The sequence below is a fragment of the Columba livia genome, chromosome 20 (assembly GCF_036013475.1).
Source record: "Columba livia isolate bColLiv1 breed racing homer chromosome 20, bColLiv1.pat.W.v2, whole genome shotgun sequence".
Taxonomy (NCBI): Eukaryota; Metazoa; Chordata; class Aves; order Columbiformes; family Columbidae; genus Columba; species Columba livia.
The window spans coordinates 10878105-10893312 of record NC_088621.1 but is presented as its reverse complement, the minus strand read 5'-3'; the positions used below and the strand labels follow the sequence as shown (position 1 = coordinate 10893312).

The 15208-nt window shown below is 58.6% G+C and overlaps 2 protein-coding genes across 4 annotated transcripts; both read right to left on the bottom strand.

The window, feature by feature from the left end:
* Window positions 1-4202: 4202 nt before the first annotated feature.
* Window positions 4203-9016, bottom strand: BCL7B (BAF chromatin remodeling complex subunit BCL7B). Of its 2 annotated transcripts, none has more exons than XM_065037346.1 (6): window positions 8849-9016; window positions 8325-8400; window positions 7767-7863; window positions 6569-6754; window positions 6302-6381; window positions 4203-5142 (listed from the first exon to the last, which is right to left on the bottom strand). In XM_065037346.1, exons 1-6 carry the CDS (start codon window positions 8938-8940, stop codon window positions 5050-5052), a joined length of 624 nt encoding a protein of 207 aa, XP_064893418.1. In that variant the 5' UTR covers window positions 8941-9016; the 3' UTR covers window positions 4203-5049. The 2 variants fall into 2 exon arrangements, with proteins under 2 accessions (XP_064893418.1, XP_064893419.1); XM_065037347.1 differs by having other exon boundaries at window positions 6569-6739; window positions 8849-9014.
* Window positions 9017-9606: 590 nt separating this feature from the next.
* On the bottom strand, window positions 9607-15088 carry TBL2 (transducin beta like 2). 2 transcript variants are annotated; one of them, XM_065037335.1, is made up of 7 exons: window positions 14915-15088; window positions 14712-14842; window positions 14456-14640; window positions 13754-13905; window positions 11863-11989; window positions 10851-11003; window positions 9607-10180 (listed from the first exon to the last, which is right to left on the bottom strand). In XM_065037335.1, the coding sequence occupies exons 1-7, from the start codon at window positions 15039-15041 to the stop codon at window positions 9724-9726; spliced, it is 1332 nt and encodes a 443-aa protein (XP_064893407.1). In that variant the 5' UTR covers window positions 15042-15088; the 3' UTR covers window positions 9607-9723. The 2 variants fall into 2 exon arrangements, with proteins under 2 accessions (XP_064893407.1, XP_064893408.1); XM_065037336.1 differs by lacking the exons at window positions 14712-14842; window positions 14915-15088 and adding an exon at window positions 14002-14090 and having other exon boundaries at window positions 14456-14470.
* Window positions 15089-15208: the final 120 nt, after the last annotated feature.

Sequence of the window (15208 nt, the reverse complement as noted above, 5' to 3'; positions counted from 1 at the left end):
ACACAAATCCTGTCTTAAGTTCAGAGGCTAAAATGAGAGCTTTACCCAGTCACAGCACACAGACAAATCTCAAACGCAAGCACATGCTCACGGAGAAACAGCAACTGCTGCACTGAAACACTATTAACCGATCAGTAAATCAACGATCTGAGAGCAGCGCGAAAAGCAGGTGCAGAAATACAGCAAAATTACAAAAATAATTAGAAAAAATAGCAATTAGTACATACATCCATAGGTCAAAATCTGGGAAAAAAAATCCATGGACTATGTTTAATGAGCAAATAGCTGTTTGCTGCTGATGAGGGCGATTCTGACACTGGGAAAGGACCTGGAACGCTGTGTCTCTCCCATGTGTCTCAGAGCTTGACCCAAAGCCGCAGCCCCGCTCTGCAGGAGCCCAGCAGCATTTACATTGCCCGTGGCTCCTTCTGCTCTCTTGTCTTCCAGGGCTGGTATATGGGGGTATCTGTGGCTCAGCAACCACCGCAGCTCTTATAGCTGAACAGATTCTGATATAATCTAAGTCTTCACCTAGAAGATAAAGCCCAGGCCGGGTTCTCCACCCCGGCAGGGCTGAGCTTTGCTGTCCCGTGTGTGTCCCAGCCTGACGAGCAGGGTGCACAATTAACTCCCGGTTGAGATAAATGTCTGAGACAATGAGACACCCGAACACTCGCTGCTCAGCCCTGGTGACCAGCGGAACAGCATTGCTTGCACCGAGCCGTGGGGACTGTACCGAGTGTGCAAGGCCTCGAATCAGAGCTTGGTCTGGTTACTTTGTTTGGATTTGTTGGCCTGTTTGGAGGGTTTTTTTCAGCTAGTTTGCCTGGAATAGCGTTTTTTTCAATTAACCAGGTGGGTGCGGATAACAACCATCAATGTACACAGACAGCAGCAACAAGCAGGGCTTCTGCACAGGATGATGACGCAGAAATACAGATCTGGCAGGACAGCAGAGGCCTTGAGATGTTGTGAGAGTCGGTCCGAAGATGGAGCAGCATTTGCCTGAACATCACCATCAAGAACTTAGAGAACTGAGGCCCTGACCGAAAGAGCAGATGGACAGTGACTTGGAGAGAGGCCCGAGGAGCAGCACTGTGTTGCACTGTTTCTCCGATACGGGGGCTCCTGCTGACAATGGCTGTTGTGTGGACTTCACCTGCTGCTTCAGCCAAACCAGCCCCAGCCTCCTGAGAGCTGTTGCCATGAGGGTCTGTTCAACCCAGGGACAACAGCTGCCGTCCAGAAGATGTGTTCTCACCTGCAGCCTCAGTCACACGTGTCCACACCCACTCCCCCAAACAATGGCCAATGAAAAGGAGCACGGCCAGAAGCTCGCCAAGGGTCCTGAGGTCACCCAATGGACCGGAGACCCCTGAATGCTGGACATGTGAGTGTTGGCAAGAGAAAGAGTGGATCTTTCGAGCCTGCGCAGTACGAGCCTGGGTTGCGAAATCAAGGCGGAGACTGGCCTAAAGCAATGGGAGCGAGGGGGGTGAAGAAGCATAAGAGATGAGACCAGAATGGACACCGTTGAAGATCTTCCCACCAGAGGATCCCGAACCACGATGGAGGACCAGCCGGACTCCACGGGACCGGAGACCAGAGGGAGCTTCTGGAACTGGATGGTGAGAAACGCAACCTTGTTTCTCACCTTTACCTTTAGTTTTCCCTGTTTCTTTCCCCTTTCTTTTCTTTCTCTCTCTATCGCGTGCCACTTTATGGGCAAATTAATAAAGTAACAGTGCTTGATTGACCCCTCGGCATTTTGGTCGCCTTAATTTTACGCTCTGTGATCAAGGTAAAAGAACTATCACGAGTCCATCACCAAATGGACCATGACAGACGTGGGACACAGGGCTGAATTCATGTGTGGGAGGGTGAGAGACAGAGCACAGGAGATCCAGGGCCAGATCAGCTCTCGGATGGCCAGATAAAGAAATGTGGCCCCAGAGCGCGACAAAACGGCTGTAAGGGTAACACAGAACAGGCGGCCAACTCCTGTGGGACATGGTGATTTACTGAACTCCCATGGAGCTGTGAGCTTGCAGCCCAGCAACTAAAAGCAAGGTGTAAAAGTGCATTGCAAACCTACAGCAAGTGACCCCAAACAGATCCTGGAGCAGGAAAAAGGAACAATCACCATCAACTACACACTCCTGACAAAAGAACTGGGGGTGCTGACGACTCACCCCAACAACTGCCAGCAGACTGGAGCCATCGACAGCAGGACCCTGAGCCTAACGCCAGGAACGGGGATGGGTATAGGAAACATACAGGTAACTATTATTATTATTACTTTTTCACATAGGTATTAATTTGTCTTTATCTATAAGAGCTAGATCTTGATTAATAATAACTCATTGATCAGACTACTTAGCTTTCAGTTATGCTAGAAATAAATTATTCTCTCTCTTTTGTCCATAGAAACATTTTTGAGTGTAAGGGGCAGATAGTGCCCCTGTAACACGGGGTGTGTTCTCAGCAACTGTGTGCATCAAGTATCGTACTTAGTGGCAAAAATAGGAGAAAAGACCAAAACACCTGAAAAATCAGGAAAACCAACATTCTTGGAGCAGTGACATCTTCTAAATACCCTAACAGTTGTGTGCCTAAAATCTTATCTTTGTATTGCATTATCTTCCTAGAAGTTCTGTCAAATACAATCTTTAATTAAACAAACAAACACACACAAACAAAACCCTCCCCAAACAACAGAATAACCAGCTTACCTGGGCAGAGAGATTCTTGCAGTTCGGAACTCCAGTTCAGAACTTAGAAAACCCAGCACTAAAGAGTAACTAAAATGATTAATTAGAACCTTCCCCTCTCAATTTTACTCAAGAAAATCCTGTGTAGATAGTGAAGAATGACAGTGTTGTGTCAAACCAACGGGACCCTGAGCTGCTCGGAGCATCGATGATTCACCGTTCAAAGGCAAGACGTGGCGCCCACGGGGAGTGAGTTTGATGAGACCCCAGCGCACGGGGGCAGTGAACCCCCCAGCGCACAGGAACCACCTGCATGGAGCAGCAGCCTCTTGCGGAGGCGCTCCGGGGTGAGAGACCTATGGGACACACCAGCGCTCCAGCTACAGATCCACAGCTCGGTGGCTGCACTTCTGCTCCGGGACTACACTGCTCCATGGTCTGAGGAAAAGCAGCGACCCGGCTGCTGTGTCCACTGAAGTATTCGCTGGTTTCAGCCCAGTATTTGCTGGTTTCAGTGCAGTATTTGCTGGTTTCAGCGCAGTTTTCGCCGGTTTCAGCGCAGTATTCGCCGGTTTCAGCGCAGTATTCGCCGGTTTCAGCGCAGTATTCGCCGGTTTCAGTGCAGTATTCGCTGGTTTCAGTGCAGTATTCGCCGGTTTCACTGCAGTATTCGCCGGTTTCAGTGCAGTATTTGCCGGTTTCAGTGCAGTATTTGCCGGTTTCAGTGCAGTATTCGCCGGTTTCAGTGCAGTATTCGCCGGTTTCAGCGCAGCCGGCGCAGCCGCGGGGACTCCGCTCCACGCCCAGAGCCGCGCTGGCTCCCGACAGCAGCAATTCGTGTCTTCACCCTCCGTCCTCCCTCCTCCTCCCACACGCTGCCAAAGCTCCTTTCATCGCCTCCTCTGATGGCAAGAGAGATTCTTTTTGGATCTCCCTCCTAAAACTGTTTTCCAAATATCTACAAAACGGGACGGCTGGTTTTGAAATCAATCAGCGGGCGTCCTTCTCATCTGGTCACCCTGATCCTGGAAGGATAAATTATTAAAAACACTTGGCGATTGTACCGGCAGCACGACAAAGGAAACCAAATGCCTTCGGCTTCGGCGATGGATTGGGTAAACTGGAAAAGAAAGAGCACCCTTTGCAAGGCACGGGCGAATCGAAGGCAGAGCACCGGCGATCCGCGGCCGCCGTTAACCCAGCTCCTGGCTTGGGCTCTTGGCACGCAGGGTTCTGCGCGTTCTCCTGCGGCGGCGCGCAGAACAGACCGCGGCTGTCGCGACAGGAGCGGCTCCCACCGCCCCCTCCCCGCGCTGCGACAGACCCCCGGGCGGCGGGACCGGCGGGGAGCGGAGCGACCCCGCGCGGGCCCGGTGCGGCAGGGCCGGGGATGCCCCGCGGGCCGGGGCCGCCGCAGGCGCCGGAGGGTGGGGGGTGGGTTCCCGGTCTCCAACCCGGACAGCGCTGCCCACCCCCGCACACACAGGGCGCTGTATTTCAAATAGTTTAATTTTAAAAATATTCTATTCAGTGCTAAAATAACTTTCCACTTCCACGCGCGGCCGCGCCTTCGGCTTCGCCAGGCTCGATCACAGACTCGGCGGGACATGCAGTGGCGGCGGGGGGGGCCGGGGCGGCGGGGCCGGGGGGGGCAGCGGGAGCTCGGGGGTGGGGGGCAGAGCCCCGGGCCGGGGGCGCTTCCTGGGGGGGGGGCGGCGCCCCGCGCATCCTTCCCGGGAACGGGGCGGGGGTCCCCGGGGCGCAGGAGGGGCTGTGGGCCCAGCCGGTCCCTGCCCCCGCGGGGGGTGCGCTCCCGTCCCTCCCGACACTAATGGCTTTAATTAGCACCTTATTGCACGGCGTCCCAGCGCGTCCAGCCGCTGCAGGGCAGACTCGGGCTTCCCCCGCCACCCCCATCCCACCTCCCGCCTCTGCTCCGAAGGGAGCAGACAAATCACACCGTGGAGGGGGGCTCTCCCGCTCCCAGCACCTCGGGGAAGGGGGGCAGGGGAGGCAAACAGCATCTGCCAGGGGCCGGGGGGCCACGGAGCCCCCCCAGACAACCTCTCCTGCATGGGACACCCCCCCGCTCCGGGACAGGTCAGCAGGGAGAGAAGGAGCCAATAAATAGAAGCAAATTTGCAGGTACCGGTGGCAGCCCCCTCCGGCAGGGAACGCGGGCTCCTGCCCCCGAGAGCAGGCAGGGCAGGGCAGGCTGGGGGGCAAGCAGGGGAGCGCCCGTCCCCCGGGCAGGGGCGGGCTGGGGGAGGCACCCCGGGCCCCCGGGGAGGGCAGCGGCTCTGCGAGGGGCTGGCGAAGCGCTGTCCGGGCGGGCAGGCTAGCTCTCCGAGGCCGTGTGGCACGCAGAGTTCTGATCGGCACAAAATCTCTTCAGGGGCGGCGCACCCGAGTCCTCCTCCTCCTCAGTCACCTGCAGGAGCCAGAGGACAGGGACAGGAGCTCAGTGTGTCACCGAGCCACGCGGACCCTGGGACACCCTGGGCTGAACCTGTGAGGAAGCTCCAGGGCAACAGGAGTCAGCCAGAATCACAGAACCGTTTTGGTTGGAAAAGCCCCTCAAGATCATGCAGACCAACCATAACCCACCCCTGGCACTGCCCCATGTCCTGAGAACCTCATCTCCATCTGTCCAGCCCTCCAGGGATGGTGACTCCAGCACTGCCCTGGGCAGCCTGTTCCAATGCCCCACAGCCCTTTGGGGAAGAAATTGTTCCCACATCCAACCTCACCCTCCCCTGGCGCAACTTGAGGCCGTTTCCTCTGCTCCTGGCGCTTGTTCCTGGGGAGCAGAGCCCGACCCCCCTGGCTCCAAGCTCCTTTCAGGCAGTTCAGAGATCAGAAGGTCTCCCCTCAGCTCCTGTTCTCCAGCTGAACCCCCAGCTCCCTCAGCCGCTCCATCACACTTGTGCTCCAGCCCCCCACCAGAACCACTGTTTTACTGCACCTCCATGTCCTTTCCTCACACCTTGGCACCTGAGCTGAAGCAGGGACAGCTCGGGAAGCCGGGAGGTTGGGGACTGCGGAACGCACCCATCACGGTGCTTCTGCCACAAGGAGCAGCAGCGAGGGGAAAGGGCCCAGCTGGGTCCATGCGCATTCATAGAATCGTTTTGGTTGGAAAGACCTTTGAGATTATCAAGTCCAACCATTAACCCGCCAAGTCTACTTCTAAACCACATATCACTAAACGAATTAAACAGAATTTAGACGGACCTTATTTTGACTCCAAATCTTATACTCCTTAAGCTAGGAGAGTATCTTTTCAACTAACACAAGGGAGAACAGCAACTCTGTTCTTACTCTATAGAGTAGCCAAAGGCAATATGCCATATCCAGATACAAAAAGACAACATCCAAAAACGTGCTTTTCTTGATTAGGATATTAACAAACCTTAAAAAGCCACTCAGAGACAGGAATGCAAAAACTCATTAATACTGTTTCCCATATTTACAAGAATAGAACTATCCTGTCAGCAGAAGACCCTGATGTGCTCACAGGGGTCATTCCAGGCTGACATTTACAGGTTTTTTTCTAGATTCAGACATGGTTTCAACCCCGCTTCCCTTACCTGAGTCTCAAGGGGGACCGGCTCTTCCTTTGTGAGAGTGGGAGGCTCGTCTGCAACTTCCGAGGAAGGCAGGGAGGGCTCTGGTGAGAACAGACGGGTTACGGACCTGCCGAGGCGGGGGCTCAGAGCTGAGCCAGCGCAGGAGGCGAGTCTCTGCTGCCCTGTCCCCTTCCGGCAGCACCCCGGTCACCCGCCGGCCCAGGAACGGCTCTGGCAGGGCCTCCCCCCGCCCAGCGCCCACCCCCGGCCCTCCCAGCCCAGCGTCACCTTCCAGCGTCTCCTGCCCCAGGGTGGGAGGCTGCGAGTCGTCCGTGCGGAAGTCGGAGGTGTGTGCAGGACTCATGGACTCGCTCTGCTGGGGGCTGGGGCTGGAGTTGGGGCTGCTGTCCACCTTCAGCTGGTAGACGTCCGACAGGGAACTCTGGTTGCTGTTCTCATCTGCAGAAACAGCACCTAGTGAAGAAGAGCACCTTGACCCAGGGGCACCACAGCCGAGGGCGGCACCGCGAGCCGGGGTCTTTGGGAGAAGGACAAGCAGAGCCAGAGTCAGTCTGAGCATCGGTGATTCACCGTCACTGGTCGACGGAAGCGCTGCCGGGCAGGAGACACCTCACCGGGAGGCACCAGCTACACAACTGGCCCATGGAGAGGGTGGTTCTGCCCAGGGACCAAGTCTGAGCAGCCACAGCCGTTCAGAACAAATCAGTAGAAAGCACAGGGGTGACACAAAGTGCTGTGCTGCCAAACCTCACAGCCCCAGCTTGGGAGGGCCACAGCGGTCAGGCATTTGAGGGCTGGAAAACTCTTGCTGGTGCCCCAGGGTTGTGTAGCTCCACTGCTCGCGGGGCTGCAATGTGACACCAGGAGCAGCGCTCAGCACCTGCCTCCAAAGGGGCAGCAATCCTGGCACACACCTTTCCGGGTACAGCGGTCCCGGACCGCAGACCTACAGCGTTAACCCTTCCCACCGCAGCTCTGAAGTACCAGCACGTCCCCTGATTGTCTTCAGACGCACTGAGAGCTGAGACACTGCGAACAGGCAGCAAGTCCATGCACTGCCTGAGCCTCACATGGCTCCACCGCAGCCTGCCCGCGGTGCTCCGGGATCAAGGGCAAGGTCAGGGAGATCCTCTGCCCCCCCATCCCACGCAGGTCACCGCTGGGGCTCCACTGCAGGCGGCTCCCGGCCCCCCCTCACCGGGACTGCAGAGCAGGAGCAGGAATCCCCACTCCTCCGGTGCCCTATGAAGTTTCCCACGGGGACATCCCAGAAGCTGGATGAAGATTCTTGCTGAGAGCACAAACAAACAGCTTCAGGAGGGCCAGTCCAGAGGCGGATCAGCCCAGCCCTGCACTGCAGGCCGCACTGCCTGTCCCAATGCACGGAGCAACATCAGCCAGCAACATCCCAGCCTCTGTACAGCCTGAGGGTCTCTCCCAGCTTGAAGGGCTCAGCCAGGCTCACCTTGGAACTCCAGCAGCAGAGAGGAGTTTGCAGAGGTGTCAGCTGGGAAGCCATTGGGTTCTCGGGCGGTGCTGCCACTCGACTTGGATTTCTCTTTCTTTAGGAGAGGAAAACAAGCAGTAAGTCAGAGGAGCCCCCGGTGGCAAGAGGAAGCAGACGTGTCCAACTCGCTCCCCCCAGCCCAGAGGGATGTGCTGGTGCAGCCCCGTCCCTTCTGGGCACTCCCCTAACCCGCCTTAGAGGCAAAACTCCAGCTGCGGAGGGTTCAGAATCAGGACACAAGACAGAACTGACACCTGTTTAGAAGCACCGCCAAGCGCAAGGAGATCCCCGGGGATGGAGGCAGAAAGCGCCGCGGGCAGCGGGACGGTGTGAGGCAAGGGAGGAAACCAGCCCAAACAGCAGCCCCAGCGCCGGGACGCCGCGGGGCCGGGGCAGGAGGTGCCGCGCCAGCCGGGCCGGCAGTGCCGCAGCCTGTGCCGAGGCGCCGCCCCGGGCAGCCCTGGCCCGGCTGCTGAGGCCGGGGGAGCGCCGGGCCCGTCCCGGAGCGGTACCCACCTCCTTGCTGTCCGCCACCGGCACCCACTTGAATATCCGCAGCGAGGTGTCGCCCACCGTCACCCACTTCTTCTCCCTGCGCGACACACACGGACACGGTCACGGTCACGGTCACGGACACGGTCACGGACACGGACACGGACACGGACACGGTCACGGCGACGCCGCCGCCCCCGCCCGAACAGGGCCGCGGGAAGCCGGGCCGGGGGTATCCCGGCAACAAGCCCCGCCCTCCCGCCTATGAGGCTCCGAGTGGCCCAGACGAACGCCAATCGAGAGCACGCCAACATCCCCGCCCCCTCAGCCCGCACGTCTCGCTGTGATTGGATGGGACGCCCGCCGAGCACCGGCACTTCCGGTCCCCCCCGCATTCCCGAGCCGACAGGGCGAGCTAATTGGCTGCTGCCTCACGCAGCACGCTGATTGGACAGTCGCTACCGGAGCACTTCCACCGGCACCCGTGTGGTGCGGTGATTGGCTGCACGCCGGGCAGGCCCCACCCCCCCCGCGGCCCCGCCTCTCACCATCTGCGGACGCGCTCGATGGCCGCCATCACTTTTTTGATGTCATCCTTGGCGCGGCTGCGGGTCTCGGCGCGCACCGAGCGGCCCGACATGGCGCCCGCAGCCCCGGCAGCCCCGGCTCCGCTGCGCCCGCCGCCTCCCTCCGCGCATGCGCGCGCCCCGCCCCGCCCACGCCCTGCGCGTGTGCGTCACCGCGCTCGCCACGCCCGGCAGAAAGGGGCGGGAGGAACGGGCAATACGCATGCGCAAGATCGCCCCGCCCTCCTGCGAGCAACGAGGCGGTGCAGAGGCGGGGCGACGCCGTCACCGCCATCTTGCTTTAGGGCAGGTCCCGCCCAGCGCTGGGCACGAACGCGGCGGGTCGTTCAGCGCCGAGCGGCGGCGCCCCAGGCCCGCACCGCATAGAGGCCCCGCGCCTGGCCGTGCTTGGCCTCAGCTCCGTGAGCGCGGCCCGTTTAGCAGCAACAACTGCCCCCTTTTTGCAGCAACAATTGAGTGTGGGCATCTCCTCTGAAAAAGAAAAAAACAAAACCCAACAGAAACCCCCGACCAACCAAAAAAACACCCAAAACATACCCCCTAACATCCTTCTTTTAACCCCAGAAAAGCTCCCTGGCCTTGTCTGAGCCCTCCCATGGGACACGCAGTGCGGACAAGCCCGTGGAAGGAAACAACACAAGCCCAGCCCTGGGGACAGCCCCTCGGGTTCCCCTCCTCAGCGTCCAGCTGTCCCTCCCACAGCAGCAAGGAGGCCCCCGGCGCTTCCCACACTCTTTTATTGCAAGTTATTCAGTGTTATGAAAACAAGTCCCCCCTGGCAGCAGGCGGCCGCCCGCGCCCGCAGGGAGCCCGGGGGTGCGGCTGCAGGCAGAGCTTTAGTGCTTCTTGCCGTAGATGGCGGCCAGCGCTTTGCGGGCGGCGGCGACCTGCTGCTCCAGCCTCTCGCACGTGGCTTTGCTGGCAGTCTTCTTGAGCATGGACTCCAACTCCTCCACCACCGCCCGGTGACCGGCCGTGTTGTGGAAGACGCAGATCGCCCGGTCCCCGCACGACACCAGGTAGCGGCTGGTGGTGTCAAAAGCCAAGTCAGCGACGGGCTGTCCGTGCACGGCGAGGAAGCGCTCCTCCTCCTCGCCCCTCCTCGTGTTGTACACGACAATGTCTGTGCCGCTGGAGACGGCGACGACGCGAGCATCGGGGGACAGGGCGATGCGGCAAGGCTCCGTCACCTCGCACTTCCCCGTCAGAAGCAGGTAGGGATCCTGCTGCTTCTTGTATTCCACATCCGTGTCCCAGAACTTCCACGTCCCGTCTTTGGAAACAGTCGCCATCCTGCAGCCAGGAGACAGAGCACAAGTGAGGGTGAGGAAACCGGGCAGCACCTCGACCCTGCCACGCCAGCAAACTGGGAATCCTTTGTGGACAGAGAGATCATAGAATCACAGAACAGTTTGTGTTGAAGGCCCCTTCCCAGCCCCCCCAGTGCCCCCCCTGCCATGAGCAGGGACATCTTCACCAGCTCAGGTTGCTCAGAGCCCCGTCCAGCCTGGCCTGGGATGTCTCCAGGGATGGTTCAGCCACCACCTCTCTGGCCAACCTGGGCCAGGCTCTCACCACCCTCAGGGCAACAATTTCTTCCTCATGTCTGACCTGAATATCCCTCCTTTAGTTTAAACCATCACCCCTTGTCCTGTCACAACAGGCCCTGCTCAAAAGTCTGTCCCCATCTTTCTTAGGAGCCCCTTTTAAGTCCAGAAAGGCTGCGATAAGTTCTCCCAGATATTTTGGGAAGCGTGAGTCTGTACACACACGCTGTCCTCGTCCTCCTCCCAGAGCACAGAGAACAGGAGGAAACCCCGGGGAACGCACGGTGGCACGAGGCAGGGAGGGTTCTGCCACCCTGGTCTCCCAGGAGAGCACGCAGGGAGCAGCCCCTGGAACAGGGAGGGGTGAGAGGCTGAGCCAGAGCCGCTGCGTTGGGCAGCAGATGGGACACACGTACCTCCTGGAGTCATTGGAGAAGGAGAAGGAAAGGACGCCAGCAGTGTGGCCTTTCAACTCAAAAGCCCTGGTCACCTCCCGGAAATCCCCATTCTTGGCAAAACACACCTCCCACACCTTCACATCGGGGGTGAAGCCACAGGATGCCACAAACCTGGGTAAGAGAACAAGTGGAGACAGAGGGAATCTGTCAGAGAGCGCGGGCTGTGGGGCAGCCCCGCAGAGCGGGGCAGGGGCCGAGGCAGCACCCCTGCACGGAGGGGTGCACGCCACAGGGCTCTGCGGGGAAAAGCCATCCAGACTCCCACATTCCCATCTTCGCTTCACTCAGCTGAAAAAAATAGTTTTCCCTTTTCCCTGAAAGCAAGTTGGTAAGAGGAACGGTAAAGACGACCCCGGGGAGCAGAGCAGCACCTTCAGTCTGGGCATGAGAAACTCCACATCTGAAATAAAAAAGCCAAGGGTTTTTAATCCCCAAACTGCCTGAACCTTGAGCGTGGCAAGTCTTCCTGCAACAACAAGCGACAGACAGAGCAGAGAACACGATTTTCCTGATAAGCAAACTCTTGGTAAGAAAGATTTTAATTCTGTAATGAACTCTGAGAAGGTTACAGACAAGCCAGAGGTGGCGTTTCATGGGCCCACCTCCATCATCTGAGGCCAATGCTGTTCCCAGCTCTCCAGGAGATGGTTCCCAGGAACAGCAGTGCCGAGGGACAACCGCAAATCACCGCACGTCTGAGATGGCGCAGACGAGAGTCAGCGCTCCTGGAGGGGCCACAGTCGCTTTTTAAATTGTGGAACCCTCAGAAAATGGCATTACAATAACAGCTAACTGCTGAGGGTCTGAACTGATAGAATCGTAGAATTGTTTAGGTTGGAAAAGACCCCTAAGCATGTCGAGTCCAAGTGCAACCAGGATGAGGTCCCCTGGGAAGGAGCAACACTCCTGCTCACTCCTGGGGTTCCCCTAAGCACAGCCGGAACAGCCGGGAACCCCTCACAGCCCTCACCTCCCGCAAGGTGACACCGCAGCGTAGGCGTTGTTCATCTGGTTGGTGTTAATGCTGGCCAGGACGTCACCCTTCGGGCTCCAGATCAGGATGGTTGTGTCACTGGAAGCTGTCATGATGAACTTGCCTGCAGGGGAAAAGGCAAAGATCAGGAGAGGTCCCAGGCCCAGTGCTGCCACAAACTCATCAAAGGCCTGAGGGGCTCTCTACACAGGGCAACCCCCCCTGCAGCTGCACAGTCAAGAAAACCAAAAGCACCACCAAAACTCAAAGAGTGCCAGCCTGCTGGCACAGAGCAAAAAGCCACGTCAGAAGAATCAGCTCCTGGTTATCATAAAATCATAGAATAGTTTGGGTTGGAAGGTACTGTCAAAGGTCACCCAGTGCCCCCCTGCCATGAGCAGGGACATCTTCACCAGCTCAGGTTGCTCAGAGCCCCGTCCAGCCTGGCCTGGGATGTCTCAGGGATGGTTCATCCACCACCTCTCTGGCCAACCTGGGCCAGGCTCTCACCACCCTCAGGGCAACAATTCCTTCCTCATGTCCAGCCTGAATCTCCCTCCTTTAGTTTGAAACCATCAGCCCTTGTCCTATCACAACAGGCCCTGCTCAAATGTGTTTCTCATGGGGCCCTTTTAAGTCCAGAAAGGCCACAATAAAGTGTCCCCTGAGCTTCTCCAGCTGAACAGCCCAGCTCTCTCAGCCTGTCCTCCCAGCAGAGCTGTTCCAGCCTCAGGTCATTCCTGTGGCTCCTCTGGCCCCTCTCCAGCAGGTCCATGTGTGTCTGTGCTGAGGACCCAGAGCTGGACCAGCACTGCAGGGGGTCTCACAGAGCGGGGCAGAGGGGACAATCCCCTCCCTGACCTGCTGCACACGGGGCTGGGGATGCAGCCCAGGGAACCACTGGCCTTTGGGCTGCGAGCACACGTTGCCCGTTGTATCTCAGGGCCCCCGTGTCCCCCACAGCCACCAGCGGGCGATGGGCACACATAGACCATCCGTGTCTCACCCCAGCACCCCTGATCCCCCCCAAAGGGCTCAGCACTGAGCTGGTACCACAGGAGCAAGGCAGCAGACTCAATCCTCCCCAGGCACTTCAAACACAACTCTGTAGCTTCCGAGTCACAGACTGGGGCAGGCAGCTGGCTACAACTCATGCTGCTGTTACCCAGGATTACTGGTTGTGCCGGCATTTTGGACTCCTGCTTGTTTCCACGTGCAATGTTTTTCCCCTTTTCCATCTCGAACAGGGAGTTACCCCATTTACTCTCAGGTACTTGTTACAAGTTTAAGTTTTCACTTTAACAGCTGAACAAAGGTCTCAGATAACATTTTCTCTGCCCTCCTATTACAGAGGTGAACTCACATCCACCTGCCTCGAACTGTCTGCTGGCTCATACTTGAAGCATTAATCCCTCAAGCCCTCACCATTAACAGGTACCTCGCCCTCCAGCCTCTGTTCTAGAAAATCCTGGAAGTCCAAGAGAGACCATATGAACTCACCAGAGAGATTTTTGACTGGTTAAACAGAGACTGGTGGGCTAGAGAACAGTGATCCTCTCATTACTGAGACCAGACCTCTTTGCAACAGCACCCATGAACATGTAAATTAAGAGACTGTGCATACGGAGGAGCTAATTCTGTCCTTACAGGAATACAGCTTCACCCACCGGCTGCCGTCCCTACAATTCTGTCTGAAAATTACATCTTTCCATTTACCCAGGAGTAAACAAAGGCTAAAAAGTAACAACTAGAAGACTACAGAGAATCAAATAATGGTGCAGAAATGCCAAAAACCTCAATGCTTTCAAACCGGCAGCTCTGACTTTACAAGGAAATCAAACCCAATCTCAAGAATCTCAATGAGTTAGAAGCTCTGTCATTTCCGTACCTGTCTCTGCAATCCCTATGTTAATAACAGGAGCCTTGTGCTTCTTTGGGAAGTCCCCAGAAGTTGCAGTGAAGGTGAAGCTGCCATCATCCTTCTTGGTCATTTTATAGACACGAATAGTTTCGCCATTTGCCAGCCAAACAATAAAAGCCCTGAGTGGAAGGACAAACACCCTGAATCACTGAGGAACAGGCTACCTCAGCTCAGCCCAGTGACAACAGGTAAAGTGACAGGTCATTCAGTGGCACCTTGGGAAAGAGAAACTGGGAGATAAAAAGCTGCACACTTTATGAGGGCATCAAGTTCTCTCCCTGTGTTAGCTCCGCTGCAACACTGACTGGAAAAGAACAGTATTTATTACTCCACATCTGGAAAGCAGACCCCTTCCCCTCTCTAAAAGAGGCCACTGCACAAAGTGCTGAGCTGTGCTTTTCAACAACCTTCCCAAGCCCCCGAGAGGCTCAGCAGCCCAGCCCCTGCTGCCAAAGACCTTACCCAGCGCCTTCCGGGGGGCAAGTCAGGTACTTGCCCTGAGCACCACAGTGAAGAGCCCCTTGCTCTCCTGACTGTGGTGCTGTCACGGCCCCGGGAGGGACGTGGCCTCTGTGCAGCCCAGCCCGCGGGACATCCCGGTGCCCACACACCCCGAGTGGCCCCGGGCGGGGACGAGGACGGTGCGGAGCTGAGGGGGTCCGGCCCTACCGTGAGTCGGGGCTGAGCCGGACGCGCTCGGCGTGGTCCAGCCGCACGTTGGCCCGCAGGCAGCGGTGCTCCCGCGCCGCCAGCTCCCGGGTGCTCCACAGCCGCACCGTGCGGTCCTCGGCGCACGACGCCAGGTACTTGCCGTTGCTGCTGAAGTCCAGGCAGCACACGGAGCCGCTGTGGCCCTGCGGGGAGAGCGCGGTCACAGCGCGGGGGCGGGCGGCGCCAGGCGCCGGTACCGGGGCTCGCACGGTACCTTGAGGGCGGCGACCAGCAGCCGGTGGGTGAAGCTGTGCTGCCGCGGCTTGTCCCTCCGGGCCCGCGCCGGCGGCTTCGCCTTCCTGGGCTCCTCGGGTCTGGCGGCGGCGCGGCCGTTGGTCCCGGGGCCTGCGAGGAGCGGGCGGGCGGGTCAGCCCAGCCGCCGCCCGGCCCGGCCAGCCCCGGACCCCCGGTACTCACCGTCCGGCGGAGCGGCGGGCGGCCTCCGCGAGCCAGCGCGGCGCAGCGCGACCGCCACCAGCAGCAGGACGAGGAGGAGGGCGAGGGCGCCCGGCAGCACCGACCCGCCCAGCGCCGCCGCCTCCATCTTCCCGCCGCCGCCGCCACCTCAGCGGCTCCGCCCCTCCCCCCCCCCAACCCGCGCGGGGCCCAGTGCGCGTGCGCCTTGCCGGTGGGCGGGGCCTCCGGGCACACGCGGGTCCGCGCCACTCCCGCCGCGAGCTCGCGTAGGGCGGTCCCTGGCGGCGGGGGGTG